The sequence below is a fragment of the Papilio machaon genome, chromosome 4 (assembly GCF_912999745.1).
Source record: "Papilio machaon chromosome 4, ilPapMach1.1, whole genome shotgun sequence".
Lineage (NCBI taxonomy): Eukaryota > Metazoa > Arthropoda > Insecta > Lepidoptera > Papilionidae > Papilio > Papilio machaon.
The window spans coordinates 1,838,683-1,862,319 of NC_059989.1; the positions used below are offsets into that span (position 1 = coordinate 1,838,683).

Here is a 23,637-nt window from a genome sequence, read left to right on the forward strand (position 1 = left end):
CCTTAACAATATTAATAAAACCTTCGCTTAGTGGTATATATATATATATATATATATATATATATATATATATATATATATATATATATTTGGCACAATAAGAATTGGATGAAGACCCTGCTTTGAAAAAGGAATTCAAGTTTTGCAAACATTGATTATGGTTAGTTTCATAGTTAGTTCATTCATTTGCATAGAAGGGTTGGGGACAATTGAAATTTTCATATTTTTGTGTACTTACGAGACTTTGGGGGACATCATTATTACATATGTCCTCCAAAGACTCGCACAACGCCTCGGCATCGTGTAAAATCTTATTGAAAGGCACACAAAAACTTGAAAATACTAGCGTTTATATCACAAATATAAAAAACGTCTTTTCGCAATAAACACGCACAAAAAACATACATAGAAACTTCCTGAAGAAAAACGCAGAAGTCATAAAATAAAGAAAATATACAGAAGAACTCAACATATACAGAAAAAAAATCAGCACATGAATTTTAAAAGTTTTCAAAAAACCAGTACTTAGTATAACTGAGTTTCCTCTAGACCAGTGATTCTCAACCACTGTGTCGCGGCACTTTTGTGTGCCGCCAAATTTCAAAAGTGTGCCGCCAAATTTCAAAAGTGTGCCGCCAAATTTTGCAAATATATAATAATGTTAATATTGTTAAATTATATCATTTAAAAAGAAAAATATTTTTAATGTGAATATATATTTAAATCCACAAAAAAATAATTTATTTTATTATTTGCTTTGCAACGCGATTTTTCTTAGTACCAAATTATGATGAAGCGGCGTGCATAGCAATAGGAATATGTCTCAAGTTGGTGCACACTTGCCACTTCTGCGGACAAAACGTGTTGCTTTAGTGATAGTTGGGATTCACAATGTGTTGCCTAATAGTTACTGCACCTTTTCTTTGGTTAAAATTGGCAAATGTATTTGATTCAGTTTAATGCAAATTTAATTGCATGTAGTGTCAATTTATAAATTTGTAAACTTACTAACTTTGCAGCTATCCAATGATTTACACGGTTCTTGTTTTACACGTTTTCGCTTTTACACGGTTTTCCAAATAAGTTTTTTTTTTGTTTTTATCGCACTCTAAATGCTACTGTGATTGAACACGTGCGCTGTGTACACATCTCACGGGGAATCCCGAGCTTATGTGCTGACTGCACACGCATACTGTGTCTTTATTTCTTCGCATAAAGAACGATGGCAGAAAAATAGTTGAGAAAAAAAAATTGCGTCTAGAAATATCATATAGAAAGAGTTAATTTTATACAGTTGATAAACTATTTATGCAGTGTGTTGTAGTAAGTAAATAATTTTTATCTTTTTCTTTGCGTGCCGCCAAATTTTGAAATCGTTAAATATGTGCCGCAACAAAAAAAAGGTTGAGAATCACTGCTCTAGACACACTGGCCTTATCTTTCGTTCACCAGACTAAAAAGGAGATGGGACTAAACTTCAACTTTGCGTCGGTATTGTATTTATAAGACTTAAAATAACCATTTATAATAAATTAAAACAATAATGAACTTGATAGCAGTACTAGTAGCATCTTGCTAATTTATTCGAATCGATTGAATAAAATAGAGTCGAAAAGAGAATGTTGACATCACAACAAATAAAAAAATATTTTACCATAGCCAATTAATTTATTTTTTCAGTCCCAATACTTACGGTAGATTGTTGCACGTAATCTTTATCATTTATTTACAATTTCTCAGAAAAGTATTTTTATAATTTGTAATTTGTTGATGCAACATTAATTATGTAAAGTGTCTGTAAAGGTATTTACATTTATAAATTATAGTAAAGAATTGTGTACCAATGTTGTTTGTGCAATTTCATTGACAGTTTCTTTTCGAATGGCGATTTGCCCCACAGTCAAAATACCAGGAAATGCTATGATTCAACATTGTGGTTTCGATATAGTTAAGTAACTTAGTGCATAATATTTTCAGTGATCAACAGCGACACGATCGCTAACTAGCAAGTTTACAGTGAATGGTGTAAAAATGTTGTGGGGATAATTTGAGTGGTCGAGTAAGAGATCAATCAAAACAATGGTACCCGCACCAAGCTGCCCAAATACGTGGGACTACTGGACGTCCTCGACGTCCGACCACGTTGACCTGATATGCCTGATGCCCAACTCCGTATATATGCCTCTTACAGTGAGCTGGGATGCAACACTGCAGGATGTGAAGGAGGTTAGTGCAGACAGTTCTCAATAACATCTTTAGTGAGCGTGAGTCATGACTTTGAACCAACAAAACATTTCCTTTTGCTCTACAGAAGTAGGTTACTGTTGTGTAACATGCATAGATAAGTTAGTTTCATTTTTAGAAAGTCATCACATTGTTTACATTTTGCTGCTTAAGTAGATTACAAAGGAATATATTTTCGCATATGTTTATTAAAAATTGGGATGTAATATTACTATTATTTTATTCTATACTGGTTTTGGAAGTTATTAAAATTACTCATTTATCATTCATTACTCTTCTACATTTATTTTATTTTTATATAAAACTATTGAAACAGGTGACATTAGGTAAAGCAATTTATGAGGAATAGTTTAATCTTTCTGATATTAATTTATTTCACACTGGTTTGTTTGGTTAAGCCATTTTTCAGGGATTTTTTTTCTAATTGTTTGCACAATAATTATAATGAAGTTGATATGTAGAAATTTTTCATTGATCTAAAATGGTCTAGTTTAATGATCACCGAAGTAAACTACACTTTGGCCAATCTAACACAAAATACTTTTATTGGGACCCATCTCTTATTATTCTAAGTCTCAGAAAAAGATATAAATATTAGTAATAAATTTGAAGTATAACACTAATAATATTTGTTATGTAAATAAAAAAACACCATTTTCCCAGTCCATCAAATTCGCTATGCAAAGGATAGTAAAGCACACAAATATGCCATTGATGACATGGAACACAATATTTCAGATAGGTCATTGATCACAAAGTTTATTATACTTACACTATGAAAAAAATGTATGGCTTGTATGAGTAGCGAATCCAATTGATTCCTACACTACAGAATGTTCCCATTAATCACAAAGTCAAAATTATTTGATGTTACCTTGATACATAAAGGTTTCAATCCCTACACTATCCCAACTGAAACCATAGTTTAATTGAATTTATAAAATACTAGCTTTTACCCGCGACACCGTCCGCGCGGAATAAAAAAAATGCCCACAAGATAAACCTATGTCTGTCTCCTAGTTCTGAGCTATCTCCCCATCAATTTTTAGCTAAATCTGTTCTACCGATCTTGAGTTATAAATAGTGTAACTAACACGACTTTCTTTTATATATATATAGATAAGATTCCTGTGTTATATACCTTATAAATATAATTTCCTTCAAAATATTGTAATCTCTTCAAAACTACATAAACATTTCTATTACCAGTAAAGAAAGAGTGTATATAACTATTAATCTATTATCTATCCATAGTCCATCCATCACTGGAACATTATGTGTGATGAACCTACACAATGGAATGATTTACGTCTCTTAAGTAAACCCATTAGAGATGTAACCAATAACCGATAGTAATCAGATATATTTCTTTTCGTTGCAAATTTTATTACATAACTTATGTAATATTTCAGGAATTATGGGATCAAGCAGGAAAATATCCTCTATTTGGTATGCTACATGAGATGACAGGATATGTTTTCCAGTTTATCAACTCTTTAGCGGTTACTGAGGAAGTGGATGATGAAAATAAACGACTCAGAGATATAAAACCTTCTTGTGGTGTACTCCTTATAATAGAAAGGTCAATTGAAAGGCCTGGAGAGCATTTGTTGAACACACATATAAGTAATTTGATAGGAAAGGGTGAGTCAAGATAAATTTTATCATTACATTCTACAGATACTAAATTGTTTGTTGTTTTTGTGATTGTAAAAATACTTGAAACAGGAAAAAAACAGTGGAAAACCCCATGAATCAGTAATGTTGTTGTGTTTTATCTATTTTTTGTTGCTGTAGGTATTAGGTGTTATTCGGTGAGAATACTGAATAATTGTGTAAATTATTTACATGCATAAACAGGCAAAAAATAATTTTAATATACATAAGCTAAGATGTGTATAACTTTAGTCAAATGAGGACTTTTTTATTTCTCACTATTATGGGATTTTTGAATCAAAGTATTCAAATATTTATTTCTTATTTTCAATTTTAACTATATTTAATACTATTTTAGGTTTAAATGAATTTGACAATCTTAAAAGTTCAGAAGTGAATGACTTTCGGATGCGAATGCGGTACCTTGCAGAAGAGAGTATGATAAAAAGGGCACAGAGTACAAGGCTAGAAAGACTTCGGTATAGATGTCCACCGAGACTAGCAGATAGCCCGGCAGTGCCCGCCACTCTTACTAGCCATTTAAACAATAATTGTTTTATACTTGTCACCAAAGTTGCTAATACAGAGGTAAGTGGATATATTTAAGAGCCTAATTAATTACTAAATTTAACACTTAGTGATTTCCTGACTTAGTGATTCTTTTAAAATTAACTTTGTGAATTAAATTAATTTTGGTGTCTTATTCATGTTTAATTTATTTTTAACAAATAAGGATAAAATGGCATTTTATCAAAATTGATTTTGTCAAATCATTATTGTCTATGTAACTATTATTTGCACAAATGTGATTTATATGAAGAGAAATAATTTAAACTAGACAAACTTAAAAAAAGGGTGTACTGTAATTTTACTAGAAAGGATTTCTTTACAGTATTATAGAAGTTAAAGTAATAAAATATATTTACAATATACAAATAAATAAAGCATCAAAGTCTATTTGTTGTATTCTTTATTTATATTTTTATTTTACATATCATTTAAATCTTCTTCAAGAACTTCCTCGCTTCCTTCTTCATGTGCGTTTTCACCTTCCTCAAGTATTTGTGTCATGAGAGTTTTTGCTTCAGATCTAAAAAGTAAATAAGGATAAAAATTTGTGTTTTCAAAATCTTCTTTAAAATATTTTATTGACAGTTGTTTTGCACTTCAGATAAAAACTTAATTAATAGTTTATTTTTGCAAAGGCAATATACAAAGACATATTTAGAGCGATTGCAAAAATTATCAGATCGACTTTCAATAGGAACGACTACAAAAAAATATAAGCAAATAATCCTATCAATTACTTATATACTCTTATGCAGTAATTAAACATATTTAAAACCCTCAATATTTATATGTTAAAAGTATCTTACCTCTCTTCTGGTGTGAATATGCCTTTATTAAGCCTCTTCAACCGTGGCAATGCTGCTAACACCTCTATTCTTAGTTCACTATCATCCTCTTCCACTTCGTTGCCCTCTTCTCCGGACCCGCCCATGAAAGGACAGCCTTTGAGTACTATAATTTCTAGTGCGGGTAAACACTAAAAGAATACGCAAATTAGAAAAAACACATTGAAATTAATATTTTATTGAGTTTCAACGCTTTTATGTGTGTCTCTGATAATAATTTAAATGGAAATATCCATTTTTTTTTCACACAGAGTATAGTTATTGTAGAATAAAAAATGTCAGCTATTATGAGATGTACGTAGTTTTAGCAAAAATTGTATATAATCTTCTACTCGATTTTTAAAAAATTTACCAATGTTATTTCTCACCTGTAATTTCTTGACTTGGGTCATTGTTGTCACCTTACAGTTTCGTAGATTGATGTACTGCAGTTTTGTTTGGTCAGCATTAAAGCCATTCAATAACTTGATTGGATTATTACGAACGTGGAGAATACGTAAATTGATCAAACTCTCAATACCTACAAGACTCGTTATCTTGTTACCAGCTAAATATAGACTGTCCAAGTTGGGGAAATTTAACTTTGATATATCTGATATTCGATTATGACGAAAGTCTAGACATCTGAGCGTAGGCATTCGGTCTCTAAAGTCGATCTTTTCAATCTCATTGTAACCCACTTCTAATGTACTTAATTCCGGATGATAAACATCGTGAAGTGATGATATGCTATTGTTGTTCATAATTATAACTTGTAAATATTTACATTTCTTCAAGTAGGCTGATTCTAGTTGGTTTTTATCGGCGTGTATTAGTACCAGGAAGGGAATTTTAGTGACTACTTGAAGAGCTTCGGTAGTTAGGAAGTTGTCAGATAAATCAACGAATTGTAAGTGTTTAAATGAAGCGATAGCCCTTATGTCGGTTAATCGCATCCCCGTACACGTTGCTTTTAGGAAAGCGTAACTAGAAATAAAAAACGAATTACATTTATGGTTCATTCAACTCTCCATCATATTATTTTCCAATCTTTGACTTTATGTAAAATGCTTACACTACGTAAACGTTTCCATTGAATTTAGAACCTACATAGAGATTTAAAAATGTGTCCTTACCCATCACCATCCGCGGTTTTTCCGAGCAGGCTTTGACGTACACTTACTTCGGACCTGTTGAGTTTTCTCTCAGCGATTGTTGGCTTCGTCTTTAAAACTGTTACTTTCTTAGTTTCCTCCGACACGCTCGACTCACTCCTCACCGCCTCTTCTTCTTCTTCTACTTCTTCTTCCTCCTCAGCTTCGCTTCTCTGGCTGATGTCGAAGTGAGATTTCAGCATTTTGTTTTGAAATACGATTTGAAATATGAAAATAATAGGTTTGTAAAGTGTCAGTACCAGGCAGAAATGACAACTTTGTGTCACTCGAAAAAGTCACTATAATTTGTTTTTAATTTTCACAAAAAAGAGGTTGAAAAACGATGTAGGTTGTCGAATAATTTTTTTTAGTTATACTAGCTTATGCCCGCAACTTTGTTTTTCAACAGTTCTCGTTCACAACGAACGTGCCAGTATCGCGTACGCCGCAGCAGCACATAGATACAATACTAAAGAAGAAGGTGAACTCCCTCAACATGCGGGGTGAAGACCCCCGCAGTTATGTACTCAAGGTGTGCGGGAGGGAAGAGTACCTGTTCGGCAAGGAGCCGCTCATACAGTTCCTTTATATACAAGAGATGTTAGCGAAGGACGGCGTACCTCAAGTTATGACTGTCAGTATGGACAAATTGACTCGTAAGTGTACCTATTATGTAAATAATTGAACATTTATGTTTGTTAGCGACTACATACAATGGGAAGAATAACCGAAAGACCTAAGTACGTTGCGCTAGCATCTTGATGCAGACTACTTAGATCTTTAGCTTAACACTTAGCCTACTCTTGAGTGGGCTGTGATCTAACAAATTTCACAAAAGCATACGCCATTCTAGCCGTTTAAAGAAAATGTATTCCTTTTTTAATTTTTTTTTACAAATAATTAATGAAAAATTACTTATTTTTGGATTTTTAAAGTGGTATTTGATGTAATTCATTGTTATGAATACAAACCACAGAGTTCTTTGTATCCAGTATATAAAATAATTTTTTTTTTTGTATATCTGTGCTTTATTTAGTGATAATTCCACTCATGATCATGTTGTGACAAAAATTGAAAACAAAAAGCAATTTTTCTCCCCATTATTTGCCCCTGGTATTTGCCGCTAAGTGAAAATTGACATAGTATTATGGCTATATTCAAACAAGAACACTGAGATTTTTAAAGTAAAATCGAAACGAAAAGCATTTTTTTTTTCAGTTGGCTGTGATATACCAATAGAAAGGCGGCAAGCACCTCCAGACTATTCAAACACAATACGCAAGAAGAAGAACCATCACGAGTCATCTTGGAACATTTATAAGAACTATACTTGTAAGGTGGAGAGTGTAAGCGGTCTCAACGTCGACCGACCTGTGGAGGTGAGCTTTCTACACCAAATTATTTACTGTGGATTTCCTTTGACAAAATTTATGTATAAAAATGTGTTGAGAGAGAAAACAATGCATATATTTTTGTACAGCTCTTACCGCAATGTAAACCTATAGTTATAATTATTATATTAATATGTGAAGCAATAACTTTGTACCTATATTATATTTATTCTGTGTAATTTTTAATTTGTTCGAAGTACTTCTTATTAATATATACATTTTTGTCAGGTTGTTTGCCAAGCTGGTATATTTCATGGAGGTAAAGCTCTTTGCGAAGCTCAGAAGACTGAGGTGAAAACAGCATCGAGAGATGGAGTGGCTCAGTGGGACAAGGAGCTCACTTTCCCCATCAAAGTATATAATATGCCGCGGATGGCGAGGCTCTGTTTTGTTATCTATGAAATCACTAAGACCAAGGGAAAGAGACGGGGGAAAGACTCGAAGGTATGTGAATAAATGCTTTTGTAGTACTATTTTTTGTGGAGATATTGTCGTAACTTTATTATAGATATATTCATATTAAAGATTATAAATTACTAATATTATTGTTAAAATAAGGCAACATTCAATTCTTAAAAAAACAATTTTGTTAATCTACGGTTCCTTCTTGTGTGAGTGTCGAGAAAAGTACACGGCTTTAAAAAAGTTTATGAAATTAAAATAAACGTTCTTTTAAACATTCTATAAGTGTTTCTATGGCAATTCACTTCCACTGTTCAAAGAAACATACTCTACGCACAATTATAAATGCAAATGTTTGGATGTATGACATGGATAATATTTAATAGGTATATCTTTTTTTTTTTTTTTATATCATAAGGTGGCAAACGAGCAAACGGCCACCTGGATTCGCTGCAATAGCGAGGCGGCCGTTGCCCATAGACATCCGCAAATGCAGATGCGTTGCCTACCTTTAATCAACGGAGAAGAGGACGCACAGAAAGAGGATATTTCTTCTTCCTATTCGTCCTCTCCTCCGCCAAATCCACTTCCCCTTCCCATCCTTTCCTAATAAGAGAAGGGTGGGAAGGGAAAGAGGACTAAAATTAGGCCTCCGGTACCACACTCATCAGACGAAACGCGGAATTGCTTCCACTTCACGCCTGTCTTCTGTGTGTTCGTGGTATTTCACCGTATCTGGAACGGCTGCATGAAATTTAGTATAGATGTAGAACATTTTGGATGAACACATAGGGTACCTAATTCTAGGAAATGTAAATGGTTCCCGTGAGATACAAATCACACTTTTTTTAATTCTGAGCAGACAAAATCGCGGGTAAAAGCTAGTGACTAAATGAAATGTTAGAAACTATTTTTTTTTAAATTTGGTCTGTTTTCGTTTGTAGGATTCAATAAACAAATTGGCGTGGGCGAATACTATGATCTTCGACTATAAAGAGCAGCTGCGAACTGGAGGACTGACACTGTACATGTGGACACACGTGGCGGATGAGACTCAGGGTGACGACTGGCTGCTGCATCCTCTCGGCACCGTCGTCTCCAACCCCAATACTGACTCCTGCGCAGCGCTGCAGGTTTGCTTCTCAAAGTGAGTACTACTGCAAACTTATTTTTTTTTCTATACTACATATAGGCACTAATTTTATTATTATTTACTTTTAAACCGACTTGTTTCAGTTTCGACTGTCAGTATCCTATACTGTTCCCTAAGCATGAGACAGTGAAAGCCTACGCTGATGACATTGAGCTCGGCTCCCCTGATGTGATCGCACGACTCAGTCGCGACTTTGAACAGCTTCGGGTAACTGCGGAGAAAGATCCCATGTATGAAATGCACGAACAAGAGAAGAAAGACATTTGGGCTTCCAGGTATATTTTTTTTTCTAAATAAAAAACTAGTTAATTTAGAAAGAAAGCATACATTTCTATTGCTATATATAGTCCAGTCGCGGAGCACGAAGAATTTCGTACATTGAACTGTCATTACTTGTCTCTGTCACTCCCGCACAGATACAATGGCCGCCGTCCTCAGGGATTGTAAACCTTTTACTGGAGACTATAAGGTTTGTTCTTGTTTGCATAATGTGGTTTTGGTTGGCCTTGAGGCACGACAAAAAGTCCTTGGTTTGCTTGACCTTGACTTTACTTTTAATATAAAATCTAAATAAATAATTTATATAATAATAATAACTATATTTCATAAGTTGGTGAATTTTCTTTCTCCTTCAAATAATTCATGTAAACCGCACTAAATACAAAAATGTTTGTGACCACTGTCAGTAGGTAAAGAGGTCATTGTACGAAATTCTTTGTGCTCCGCGACTGGACTTTAGTAATGTATTATGCAGAAAAACTTTATTTTCAATAGTTTACTAGTAAATAGTAAAATGACGACCGATTATAAGAGTTTATTTAGAACTAAACTTGTCATAGTCGCTGTTATTAATTTCGTTTATAACAATATTACAGGGAATATTTTCGTGTGGAAGCTCCGGAATTGCTACCAAAGTTACTGTCATGTGTGGAATGGGGGGAGCGGGCGGAGGCTGCGAGTGTTGCTCGTATGGTCGCCGGCTGGCCAATGCTGAGGGTGGAGTCTGCGCTGGAGCTGTTGGACTACGCGTACGCTGATGCAGCAGTCAGGAGCTTCGCTGTTAAGTGCCTGGCAGAGATCAGGTGCGTTGCTTTACTGCAGTCTCGATGACAGACCCGAAACGGTGAATGGTAAGATTGATTTACAAAGCACACTTTAGATGGCGTTGGTACTATATCGATGTAAAAAATTATAATTTTTACTTTTTTGTGTTAAAAGCTACCTCTTAGTTTAATTAACAACGTGTACTAGACAAAAACACATTTACAGGTATAAATGTAATTTTTTGCTGAAGTAAAAGAGCGTATGTGGCATATTTTCCTATACGGTTGGAATTTTGAGAGCCTCTCCTAGAAAGTTGTCAATTTGCACATTGGCCCTTATTCGTAGGAACCATCGATATTTGGTAAAATAAAAAGAATCAAGAACATGATTTATTTTGTAAAAGTATTAAAGACTAAAGATATGAAATACAAAATAAGTTGCGATTTTGGACAGGCGAAAGTACTTATTACCTGATATATTATCATTTTAACTATTATAAATTTTAAACCTTTATATAGCACGTTAATTGAATTGGACGAGAGCGTCCTAGGCTCAGGGGTTAAGTATTTGACTTGCAATCTGCAGGTTCTAGGTTCGAATCCCGCCATGTATCAATGTGTTATTCGATTTTCGATTTACATATGTACATTTATCCAACGTTCTTACGATGAAGGAATTGTGATGCAACCTTCAAATATGTGAGAAGAAATTCAATGATATGTGTGAAGTCAACCCGCACTTGTCTGTGGTTGACTATGGCCTAGTCACTCATAATTTAGGGTAGTCTCCGAGCCCCTCAGTGGGGACGTATAGTGAGCTAATGATGATGATGATGAATTAAATTGACGATAAGTATTTAAGTTCATAATGTAAAGAAAATTGTGTTGCAAAAAATTTTTAAAAAAGGATACCAACATCATTCAAAGGGTTAATTTAAGTGACGTCATAGTACTCATACAAGATTGTATTTTTTATTTCAGGGACGAGAATCTCTTGTTGTATTTACTGCAGCTGGTGCAGGCTTTGAAGCATGAGTCGTATCTGATGTGTGACCTCTCTGTGTTCCTGTTACAACGCGCCTACAATAACATGACCATTGGACACTTTCTATTCTGGCATTTACGGTCAGTTAAATATTTTTTTCTATCATTTAGTAATTGGGGAAAGAATTAATGAGGCGTTTTTTTTTCTCTCAAGATTTTTCAATTTCAGTTAGTAAATTCAGCTATTTTTTTTTAAATGAAATGTTCAGTGTCTAAGATATTGTAAATATTTAAGTTAATATTTGTTTATATGTGTTGTAGTTCTGAGATGCATGTGGCGGCTGTGTCTGTGCGTTTCGGACTGATGCTGGAGGCGTATTGTCGCGGCTGTCAGGACCACATCAACACGCTCATGCGACAGATCACTTGCCTAGACAAACTTAAATGTATGTATTTAATCTATACTTAAATTAGCTGATTCTGTCTGCCGTCTGCACGGAATAAAAAAAATCAATAAGTAGCCTTAATATATTCTTCCAAATTTCATCGTGTTCCGTTTAGCCGTTCTGGAGATACTCAATTTGCTTTCATCCATTCATCTAAACATTCGTATTTATAATATTAGTAAGATATAAGGTAAAAATGCTGGCTAATTTAAGATAATTGTGTCAAAATGTTACCCTGAGTTCACACTGTCGAAAACATTGCAAACATGTTATCAATATGAAAAAACTTTCACAACATGTTTTATGTGAATGTTTCAGTAATACGGATCAAATAAATCAATAAATAAAAAAATGTGTGACGTCACCTTTGACACCCGATTTAAAGGGAGCCAACTTCAGAGAGTGATCATTTGCTCGTTGGCTTCCGAAGTGACAGGTCGTATTGCAGTGCATTGTGTCGATTAACGGCTGATTGTTTTGTCGCTCAATCTTGTAAATGTTATTAAAATAAGTTGAGTTTTCAGTTTGTAAAATAATTAACCTAATACCCATTTTGTGATTCTTTTTTTTAAATAAAGTTTGGTTTTAGTGGCTAAAACTATATTTTACATTACTAGGGGCAAGTCAATGCGTGCGTAAGAAGAAAGAGATATCAAAAGCGCGAGCAGCACTGCACCAACACTTGCAGGAGCAGCACTGTATTGAAACACTCTGCGACTTCGTCTCCCCTCTCACACCCAGCCTCATCTGCAAGAAGATCAAGTTAGTTTGTTTTCTATCATTATTTAATGCATAGTGGAGTTTTTCAACCTCTTTAGAACACAAACCCCGCTTGTATGTAACATATTTTCGCAACCAAAGTTCAATTTCTGCCTTCAGTGCTTATCAAATGAGGTTTAAATATTTGCTACCCAACTACAAAGATCCTTTAGTGTAGGAATTCCCAAAGGGAACTTAAAGCATTGCTAATTCTGACTCTGTCTTCTATTGACCTAAGTCAGAATAAATAATAATAAAAATAATTGATATTAATCTGTGGTAATGGTTCATTTTGGAAAAGGGTTCACTTGTCCAAAATAGTTTGGGGATCTCTGCTTTAGTGGATCGTGACGTGGTCCAATGTTTTATGAAAACCATTAAAGTAGGCAGTAATGTCTTAAATTTAGGCCTCCAGGTTTCAATACGAGATAGAAAATGCCTACGTTATTTTATGTTTTTAATTTTAACAAAATGTTTCTTTTATAGACCGGAACGATGTCGAGTGATGGACAGCAAGATGCGGCCTTTGATGCTGGAATTTGAGAATGTGGACCCGACAGGTGCGGACATCCGCATCATCCTGAAGATCGGCGACGATCTGCGCCAGGATATGTTCACGCTGCAGATGCTGCGTATCATGGATAGGCTGTGGAAGAACGCAGGATATGATTTTAGGTATAACTAAGTTAGAAATACAAGTAACAACCAAAGTTTCTAAAGTACTCTGGTTAGGAACACCTTGGTGTTCCCGCTGCTCGTTTGCCCCCTTCTCTTATAAAAAAAATAGGTCAAAACAGTTTTTTTTTATTATGGTACTAATATTAAAGACCGGTAATGAATCTGCGCTTCCTCTGGTATTGTAAGATGTTTATGGACGTCGTTGAACACATGGGTGTTTCCGCTGCACTTTTACTCGCTTATCTAATCTAACAGTGGTAGATATAGCAACAACAATATTTGTTGGATGCACAAATAGCCCTGGTGAATTACCACGACCACACAGAAGACAGGCGTCAAGTGGAAGTAATTCCAAGTACAGTCTGATGAATGTGGTGGTGGACTAATTTTAGTCCTCTTTCCCTTCACACACTTTTCTCATTAGAAAAGGATGAGAAGGGGAAGTGGATTTAGCGGAAGAGGGGACGTACAGGAAGGGGAAATATTCTCTTTCTGTGCGTCCCCTTCTTCGTTGATTAATGGTAGGCAACGCATCAGCTTTTACGGATGTCTAGGGGTAATGGTCGCCTCGCTATTTCGGCGAATCCGGGTGTCCGTTTGCTCGTTTGCCCCCTTTTGATATAATTTTTTTTATAAAAAAATTTTTGATTACGTCGAATGATATTTTAATTTGGTTATTATTTTTTAATATGTTTTTTTTTTATGTACAGACTGAACCCATACAACTGTATATCTATGGAATACGCTGTTGGTATGATCGAGGTTGTGGACGATGCGGAGACAGTCGCCAACATACAGAAGCAGAGCGCACTCTTCAATGCAGCATCCACAATATACAAGGCCAATTTATTCCGTAAGTACACATTCTAATATATAATGGTTAAGGTAACTTACTAGCAGAATTATTATTAATTGAGATCACTTGTGTGGCTTTAGTTAATATCGGATACAAGCAATAAACTAAATAGTTCACAGGACAGTTACAATAATTGATTTACAAAGCTCATGTTGAACAATGGTTTAGTAATGATCTCTATTTTCATAATGACAGACATCGGACATCTTTCAATGTTCTATGTTAATTTGAATTTACATTGATTTTTCTTTTCATTGCGACATATATTTACTAGCTGTCGTCCGCGACTCCGTCCGCGCGGAATTAAAAAAAAACATATAATTTTTTTTATATTACAATATGGCAAACGAGTAAGTGGCCACATAAATTCGCCGAAATGGCGAAGCGACTGCTTATGAAATAGCCGATTTGTTCTTCCAGACTATAATCTAAATCTGTGCCAAATTTCATCAATACCCTTTTAACAAACAAACAAACATCCATCCATCCAAACATTCGCATTTATAATGTTAGTAAGATTCAAAGTAATTAGTGCCTTCAATGTTATCGTGCAGAATGGCTGAGGAAACAGAACCCTAGTGAAAGCGGATTCAACAAAGCTGTAGAAGAGTTCACAATGAGCTGCGCTGGTTATTGCGTTGCAACGTATGTGTTGGGCATCGCTGACAGACATCCTGATAATATCATGGTCAAGAAGTGCGGACAGGTCAGTCATTAATCCCACAAGGACCATATGGTAGTTTTTTGACATTGACATTTAATTTTTAAGGGTTACCAGTGAGGAAAAATGTAACTTTTATCAAAAATTGTCCATTCTTTACTATTTAAATTGATACATTTAAACACATTAACAAATTAACCTTCATGTTGTAACATTTTGTTTGATATTTTTTATCATCATCATCAGCTCACTATACGTCCACACCAAGGGGCTCGGAGCCTCCCCAAGTTAGGGGTGACTAGGCCATAGTCAACCACGCTGGCCAAGTGCGGGTTGGTTGACTTCACACATATCTTTGAATTTCTTCTCAGATATGTGCAGGTTGTTTTCCTTCATCGTAAGACCGACGGATAAATGTACATATGTAAATCGAAAATCGAAAAACACATTGATACATGGCGGGATTCGAACCCAGGACCTGCAGATTGCAAGTCAAGTGCTTAACCCCTGAGCCACCGACGCTCAATATTTTTTATGAAATTTCGAAATTATGAAAATTGCAACATTAAATTTATTACGTTGAAGGAAAACATCGTGATGCTGCACATATCTGAGAAGAAATTCAATGATATGTGTGAAGTCAACCCGCACTTGGCTGTGGTTGACTATGGCCTAGTCATCCCTAACTTAGGGTAGACTCTGAGTCCCTCAGTGGGGATGTGTAGTGAGCTGATGATGATGTTTATTAACATAATTATGAAGCTGTCAATATGAAATTGTTTATTTGTATTTTTTTGTATTACTTAACATATTTTCCGACTACCATAAGATCCTTGTATCCTTGACATAAATATATGTTCCTTTAGTTTTTCTCTCAATATATTTTAAATTATTTAAGTTGATTCGTATTATAAAACGGTTTAGTTAGATTGTTGTAATGAAAACTCTATACATACAGTTTAGAATATACATATAATCTGTAAAATTTAAATATTTTTTTCTTTGCAGCTGTTCCATATAGACTTTGGCCACTTCTTAGGCCATTTCAAGCAGAAGTATGGGTTCAAACGCGAGCGTGTACCCTTCGTACTCACACACGACTTTATACACGTCATCAATAAAGGGCAACGCGCATCTGGCGTCAACGAGGCGCTGGACTTTAAAATATTCAAAGAACATTGCGAAACGGTAATATATAAAAAAATATTTTGATTGTCAATTTGTTGCACTCTTGGCTGTAAATACCACTAAATAAAAATATACAGTCGAACCCAGATAAGCGTTCTCCCTTAACACAATATAGTGGTCCCTTGGATTTTCGCTTATCCAGATTCGACTATATATGCAAAATTTCTAATCCATAGTAAGATATATTCTTACAGTCAATTACTACTGCAGTATCACTTGTATTGAAACGGATTGATGTTTTTTTTTTATCAAATAGTAAAAAAAATGATATGTTTAATACAAGTGGTATGACAATGGAAACCCACAATATTTGTAACATTAATATGGTTTCACAATAATCTTATTGTTTAGACTAGTAGAGTTAAAAATATTTTGGGTATACATATTTTTTTCGCTTCAGGCATTTAAAATATTGAGGAAGCATGGCCACTTGATCCTGTCCCTGTTCTCCATGATGATATCCACGGGTCTGCCCGAGCTGAGGTCAGAGAAAGACTTGCAGTATCTCAGAGAAACATTGGTATGTACTATGTATTTATCTATCTATATATATAAAAGAAAGTCGTGTTAGTTACACTATTTATAACTCAAGATCGGTCGAACTGATTTAGCTGAAAATTGTTGGGGAGGTAGCTTAGAACCAGGAAACGGACATAGGATAATTTTTACACCGTTTTCTATTTTTTATTCCGCGCGGACGGAGTCGCGGGTAAAAGCTAGTTTACTATGTTATGTTTTATTCTATAGTCAATAAAACACATTTTATGCTCAGTCACTTTATGCTATATTTTTTTGTATATCTACATTTCTGGAGTCTATGGTCCATTTTTAAGGAATACCTAATTTTATTTCCTATGCCATCTACAGTAAATTACTGTTATATGTCTTCAGGTAATGGATTTATCTGAAGAGAAAGCGCTGGAGCATTTCCGACTGAAGTTCATCGAGGCTGTGAAGAACTCGTGGAAGGCATCCGTGAACTGGGCCATCCACAACATCGACAAGAACAACTGACAGTGACCCGTCAGCAGGCGGCTGAAGCGGCAGCCGTCGAAGCACACGCCACAGACGCTGTAAACCTGACCTCCAGGAACTGACTGTTCCGGAACTATGATAGCCCTGGAACTGCTGGTTCTGGGTCTGTGTTAATCTTGAAACTGCAGGATCCATAACTCTGTTAGTTTCAGAACTGCAGATACAGGAACTGTGCTGGTGTTGAAACTATGTTCCGGAACTCTCCGGTCGTGTTGCAGTGAATTTTAAACTCTATTGCTAAGTGGTTTAGGTCGCTTTTTGCGGACGCGTTTCTGCAACGGATACACAGTTAATAGTGAATGTGAAATATGTGATAGCATTAGGATTTTAAGGTGTGTTGTGGTTCAAGTGTTCCGTGGTTATAATAGAAAATGGATTATTAAATTATTATTATTGTAATTTGAAGTCTAAAGCGAAGTTAAAAGCATAACTGTGCTCTAATTCTCGGTAATGTGTTAGAGTGAAGTAAAAAAATCAATCCAATCAAAAAAATTAAACGTATTTAATTTGATAATATATCATTTATTATATAAAATGTCAATATATTTTCACATTTTTAGTTCCTAATTGCATTTATTTTGTACGAAACGTTCTTAAGATATTTATAATGTTCTTGATAATTGTTGTGAAGTATTGACATATTAATAATTACACTAAACAATTTTTTTTTTTTTACCAAGACTGACAGAAATATTAAAATTGTGGCTTTCTGTAAAAAAAAAAATCTGTTGCTTAAAATTATAAATAAGATGAACCTTTGTATAAATTAAATAAAATGCGATAAATTTCATACCGAATTCATAAAAATAAAACAATGTTTTTTGTTACCAGTTTACATTGTAGCAAATTGATTTTTTTTTTGTTTTGGATTGAAGAAAATGATGAAGAGAAGAAAATTTATTACTACCAACACTGACATGTTTCGAGCCCTACATTAGTTGGTGCCGACATCGACTAGTTTCGAGCCCTAAAGTAGTCGGTGCCGACACTAACTAATTTCGAATCCTTAATGTGAGTACCAATTAAAAAATAATAATAGGAGTTAATTTCATTACTAAAATTAATAAAAAAAAAACATGAATAATGTTTATACTCAAATAATGAAATGTAATATAACTTTATATCAAACTGATGTATCCGATGCAAAAACATATGCGACAGTAACTAGTCTAGTTTTCATGTTCGCTGTCTGAATTCACTGACGTTAATTGAATGAGGTTTTATATTAATTATATTTACCTATACAATTTGTAATGACTTTATTTAAATGTATAACTAGCCGTGCCTCATGGTAAATGAAATACAGTCGAACCTGGATAAGCGAGAGTCCAAGGGATCGCGATATTCTCGCTTAGATGGACCACCGACGGGTCCGAAACTAGTCGGTGCCGTCACCGGACGATCAAAACTTTAAGGTTTATAATAACCTTGTTTGCCGACCATCGTGAGTGGGAAAAGGCCAGGGAGATGATGATGTGTACTAGATATAACTAGTTTGCAATCTTAATAATATAAATAAATTTATAATTTATACTAAAATCGCATTCAATTAACTAAGTCTTGTGAGATTTAGTATTGTAATTATAAATTAATATTTAAGATGGTACGCGAGAGTTTATTAGGCAAATGTCGGCCATTTTGGCTGTGATAAAGTGCGTTCAAGCGCATTAGTTATTGACGATTTTTATAATAATCGTATGAATTAAATTGAATTAGATCAGAACAGAAACTAAATAATAAAATAAATGTTAAACTGCCACATTTAATGTGGTTTACTTTAGTCGTATCTTAGTGTAGATTTGTTATATTAAATGTCATAAATCTAATTTAATAAAATAAATCTACACTAAGGTTGGCTTTAAGTGACCGTTTCAACTTTGAATGTGGCAGAAAGTATCAAATCTTAACATCAACTTCTTCAGATATACTAATTACAAATATTAAATACCGTTTAAAATATTGTCAAATAATATTTAAAATATTGAAGATAATATTAATTTACATTTTTATGTAAATGTAAATTTTAAGATTTAGATATTACAGCGCGTTTCATTTCTTAGTTTAAGAATTTGTATTCTTTTAAGGGTTCTAATAAATTAAAAAAAATTGACATGTCGACGATTGAGGCCGCATTTGCCTGAAACTTACTCATTAATATCAAAAGGTTTGTAATTATAGGGGATATAATATAAATGCTCTCATTGAGTTTAGTTATATGTAGTGATCATTGCACATAGAAATTAGCATAAATTTGTTTACGTCATCACCTATAGACTTGCAAGGCATAAGTATCGTAGTATTAGCAGTATTAAAGCCTTCAGTTTAGGAACAAAATGTTGTTAGTGACGTATTTAATATCTTTTTTGTTACTTCTGCCTACCTCATGGCGTGTAATCAAAGTTGTTTGATTCAGTTTGTGTTTGCTAAAAAGCTAGGAAATTGGTAGGAAAGCATTTAGATTTAATATTAGAATATAATAGAATAACGCATGCCGCTCAGTGGTCAACTAATGTCTACCAGATATAGGTATTAATGGCAGTAAATTAAGATATGTGCTATGTCTATTACTTGATGCCAAAAACACTGAATAACATCAGAAAAAAAAGAAAAAGTAGGCAAAGTTGTATCAACAATTGTGCGACTATAACTAGAATGATGCAATATGTTACAACAAAACAAATTTGACGCCATGTTTGGTTTGGGACATAAGGAATTGGACGAAAGAATTAATGAATCAAAATTAAAAATAACTCGCTAACTAAAAATAAATTTTTTCTCGAATTACATTTGATAAAATTTCTAAATATTTTTGGTAATAAAGTTGATTACAAAATTAAGATGTGAGAATATAATGTAAGCGGTACTGGGCAATGAACCTTTAATAACAAGATGCTTTTACAATATGTGATAAAAAACAAAGCTCGTTAATTTATACAACCAAAGCAAAAGATAAAACACATCGCTTGAAATTCCTTTATAACGTTGCAATGAATCCGTACAAAATAATCCTAAATAAATGTACTCACTAATTTGAGAAATATGAGACGAATTTATTCACTTTCAGTTAATTTAAAATATAAATTCTAACGTTATCTTGAAGTCCTATTCAACCATTTTTTTTCACCAACAATTATTTTACTATTCTTGAGAACATTCATACCTTGTGGCATCTTAATGCATTAAAATTGAGTTGACCAACTAAGTAAATTTTAAAGAGACTTTCCTCATAATATTTTATATCAATCATTTTTTTTTAATATTATTTGTTTGTTTCTTTTTTTACATTTCCCTATTTGGTTTACGTGACAGGTTTTTTTTATATTCATAGATAAACAACAGATGTTGGCAACCTATATTAAAAAAAAAACTGAAAGAAGTACGAGTTGAATTAAATGTCATCAAGTTTTTTTCTAGAAGTATTAGTAGTTCAAAGAATATTTTACACATTATTTTTTTAGCATTTTAGTAAATTTAATTCCAATTATGAATAATTTAATTGCATTAATTTGTTAAATATCCTATAAATAAGAGATGATTGGCCACCCTATTGCAGTAGAAACCGGTTACAGCAGGTATATTTTTTATCTTCTAAGATTAAAAGCTTCGCTCACAAGTGTACGAACAGAGGCGAAATATCAAGAACATAGTCGATCCATATATTTGTTATATTTATATTCATTACGTAACAATGATATATGTGTTTGCATTTTATTACAAAAATATTTTGCTGTCTCTGTTTCGTTAAAGAATTTGGATGTAATTTATTTGACATCAAACCTTTAATCTGACGTAACAAGATGGCAAATTTTACCATTTCTAAAATTAATTAATCAGGACTGGGCCAAGATGGCGCGGAATCGCGAAAATTTTAAACAGAGGACCATTTCATGTCGCTGAGTTCTTCTAGTTAGTTATTTCAATCACAATTATTGAAAAAAAACGGAGATAGTATGCTTTAAACAAAAAAAAAAACATGATAACACGTTTTATAGTATAAAAAAATAATTAAGATGGATTGATGGATGGATATTTGAAGGTATTTCCGGCACGGCTCAACAGATCTTGATTAGGCTACTTATTAAGTTTTTTTCAATGTCGCATGGACAGAGTCGCGGGATACAGTTGGTTTTAAAATGAATTCTTGGTGTGTTATGGCAGAGTAATAGACATAACAGTACTCGTATAAAATGTATATATCAATGAAATTCTGTGTATTATAGTTTTTGTACTGATTCGTATAATTTTTTCAAATTGCTAGCTAATAAATAATGTAGTCATAAAACAATTAGATAATTACGTTAGTCGTAACACGATGTATAATGTATTCTCAATTATATTCTGTAATATTGTGAAATATTCTATAAATCGTTTACTAAACAGTTCATTGAAATAATACAATTAATGTAGCTTCATTATTAGAATAATTAATTAAAATATGCTGTTTGTTAATGGACATTTATTACATTTTAATATCAATTTAATATTAATAATTTAATTTAAAAATATCTACAGAATTAAATATTGTTCAATTTTGTATTTTGAAAATAATACAATAATTTTAACTGATTTTTTTTTGACAAAATTAACGTTTAATTATAATGGTTATATTTCTAGAAGTTTCATCTCTTTGTCGAAGTAAATAATTTAAAATTGTTCTGTTTGAAGTTCCTTTCATTATTATTGAAGGGCAATGAACAGAAAAATGTTGATTTTAAGGAACTATTGATCATTGCTAATATTCTAACATAAAGAAATGAATGAATAAAATTATTTATTATAGGGCTTTATAAGTTTAAAAACGTTTTTGTATTAAAAATTATAATTACGTATTGTAACGTCAGTCAAAATTTTGTTGAAATTGATTCAAACTTTTTCTTTGCTCAAATGTATGTTGTATATAGAATATTTGCATATTTGAATTTATTTTGTTTGAAACTTGTTTGTGTATTATAATAATTATTTAATGCTACATAAGTATGGAAAATTATTTCAATTTATGACTTGAAACAACTCTTAAATGAATGTTCAAATAATTGCTAGAAGAATATGTTGATTTTCAATCTCATTTTTAACTTCTCTAGGTTCAAAATGGAATACTGGTCTATAAACGCGTTTCTTCATACTTTTGTATGACCTTGATCTTGGCTAGTCGGACTGTAATTTGCATTGTCCCAAAGTTAGACAAAAGTAGCTAAGATGCCAGACTAGCGGTGCGGCAACGTTGCGGTAACGCTGCGGCACCGCGTTTATTAACGCTATCCAATACACTGCCAAATATAATGTGTCAGACTGATCGCATTATTTAGTAACAATACCTATATTTCATTTTATGTGCCCTCGAAATATATTTAAGGATTGTATAATTGTTACTAGCAAAGGTTACAGTTTTGTTTTAAAACGAGCAATAGCTATGATTTCAAAATGGCTGCCACTTCCGTCTGTCTGACTGTTTCTTTGTTTTAAAAGTTGACAGTCTGACAGTGATAACTTAACTGCAGATAAGTTTTTATTTATTTTATACATTTTGCGAAAGCATTAAACATCGCATCCAATTTTTAGTGCATTCATGTAACAGACATACGACAATAATTGTTACGTTATCATTACCAAATATAAAAAGGCTCCAAATAACAAAAATTAAATGAAAATAACGTTATTTACTCTAATACCTTACCCAAAAACGCACATTTCCTTTTAAATTGAACTCCGGTTGTGTATATATAATGTAATAATTGTTGCAAATTAATTGAAGTGACCAGATTGCTTTAATATTAATATAATTTAGTCGCATATTCCGTTATATATAAAAAAGTAAAACGATATAAATCAATGCTACAATGAGTTTTAATAGTGTTTACATTTCCTCCACTGAATTTCCATTATGCCAATACTCTTCCAAAAACATAAGAAAATAGCTTCCGACTAATGTTTTAAATATATTATTTATTAAACATATTATCGTATATAATATATATTTTTTGAATAATGTAACTGGAAATCTCTAAATCAACGTTTCTCAAACTTATAACAAAATTCAGTTTTTTTGTATACGTTACATTTGAATTATAAAGTGGTAAAGTTTTGCAAATACAATGGTTTAAATTTAATCTTTGATGTAATTTTTTGTAAATAAAGATAGGAACGCACTACAGTGTTATTTATACGTGTAAAAAGGACACATTAACACATTGAATGAATTTCTGACGCAGTACACATAGATGTGTTCCTATCTTTAAAATTTAATTGATATCCTAGAGCTCAGTGTAACCTAAAATGCTTCCTAAAATAGTGCTAAAACCTATACCTTAATATAGTTTTGTACTTTATATGTTTAAGTAACCGATCTTTGTTTGTGCAATGTGTTATTTATGTATAAAATTGATAGTCGATTCCTTGTAGAAGATATCACCAATTGTATTGTTTTAAATAAGCATGTATTTTGTAGCGGTTTTATTTTATAATGTATCTGATGATGATGATGATGATTAAGACTTTTGGATAGAAAGTATATGTTTCATCTTGGTAGGGAAAAAATCACCAAATATTTCGTGCGAATAAGTGAAAACTTAGGCGATATTGTGAATTAGATATTA

The 23,637-nt window shown here is 33.0% G+C and overlaps 2 protein-coding genes across 4 annotated transcripts; one reads left to right on the forward strand and one right to left on the reverse strand.

Annotated features, from left to right (window-relative positions):
- The first annotated feature begins 1,470 nt into the window (after positions 1–1,470).
- LOC106718395 (phosphatidylinositol 4,5-bisphosphate 3-kinase catalytic subunit delta isoform) lies at positions 1,471–17,517 on the forward strand. Of its 3 annotated transcripts, none has more exons than XM_045677838.1 (19): positions 1,471–1,487; positions 1,978–2,226; positions 3,657–3,888; positions 4,259–4,488; positions 6,858–7,104; positions 7,667–7,827; positions 8,068–8,283; positions 9,186–9,388; positions 9,478–9,669; positions 10,270–10,476; positions 11,419–11,562; positions 11,743–11,867; positions 12,485–12,629; positions 13,113–13,301; positions 14,015–14,157; positions 14,715–14,866; positions 15,830–16,009; positions 16,410–16,529; positions 16,901–17,517. In XM_045677838.1, exons 2-19 carry the CDS (start codon positions 2,080–2,082, stop codon positions 17,021–17,023), a joined length of 3,156 nt encoding a protein of 1,051 aa, XP_045533794.1. In that variant the 5' UTR covers positions 1,471–1,487; positions 1,978–2,079; the 3' UTR covers positions 17,024–17,517. The 3 variants fall into 3 exon arrangements, with proteins under 3 accessions (XP_045533794.1, XP_045533793.1, XP_045533792.1); XM_045677837.1 differs by lacking the exon at positions 1,471–1,487 and adding an exon at positions 1,773–1,803; XM_045677836.1 differs by lacking the exon at positions 1,471–1,487 and having other exon boundaries at positions 1,811–2,226.
- Positions 4,868–6,699, reverse strand: LOC123720957 (leucine-rich repeat-containing protein 23-like). Its single transcript, XM_045677839.1, has 4 exons — positions 6,431–6,699; positions 5,684–6,281; positions 5,277–5,446; positions 4,868–4,990 (listed from the first exon to the last, which is right to left on the reverse strand). The coding sequence occupies exons 1-4, from the start codon at positions 6,649–6,651 to the stop codon at positions 4,888–4,890; spliced, it is 1,092 nt and encodes a 363-aa protein (XP_045533795.1). The 5' UTR covers positions 6,652–6,699; the 3' UTR covers positions 4,868–4,887.
- Positions 17,518–23,637: the final 6,120 nt, after the last annotated feature.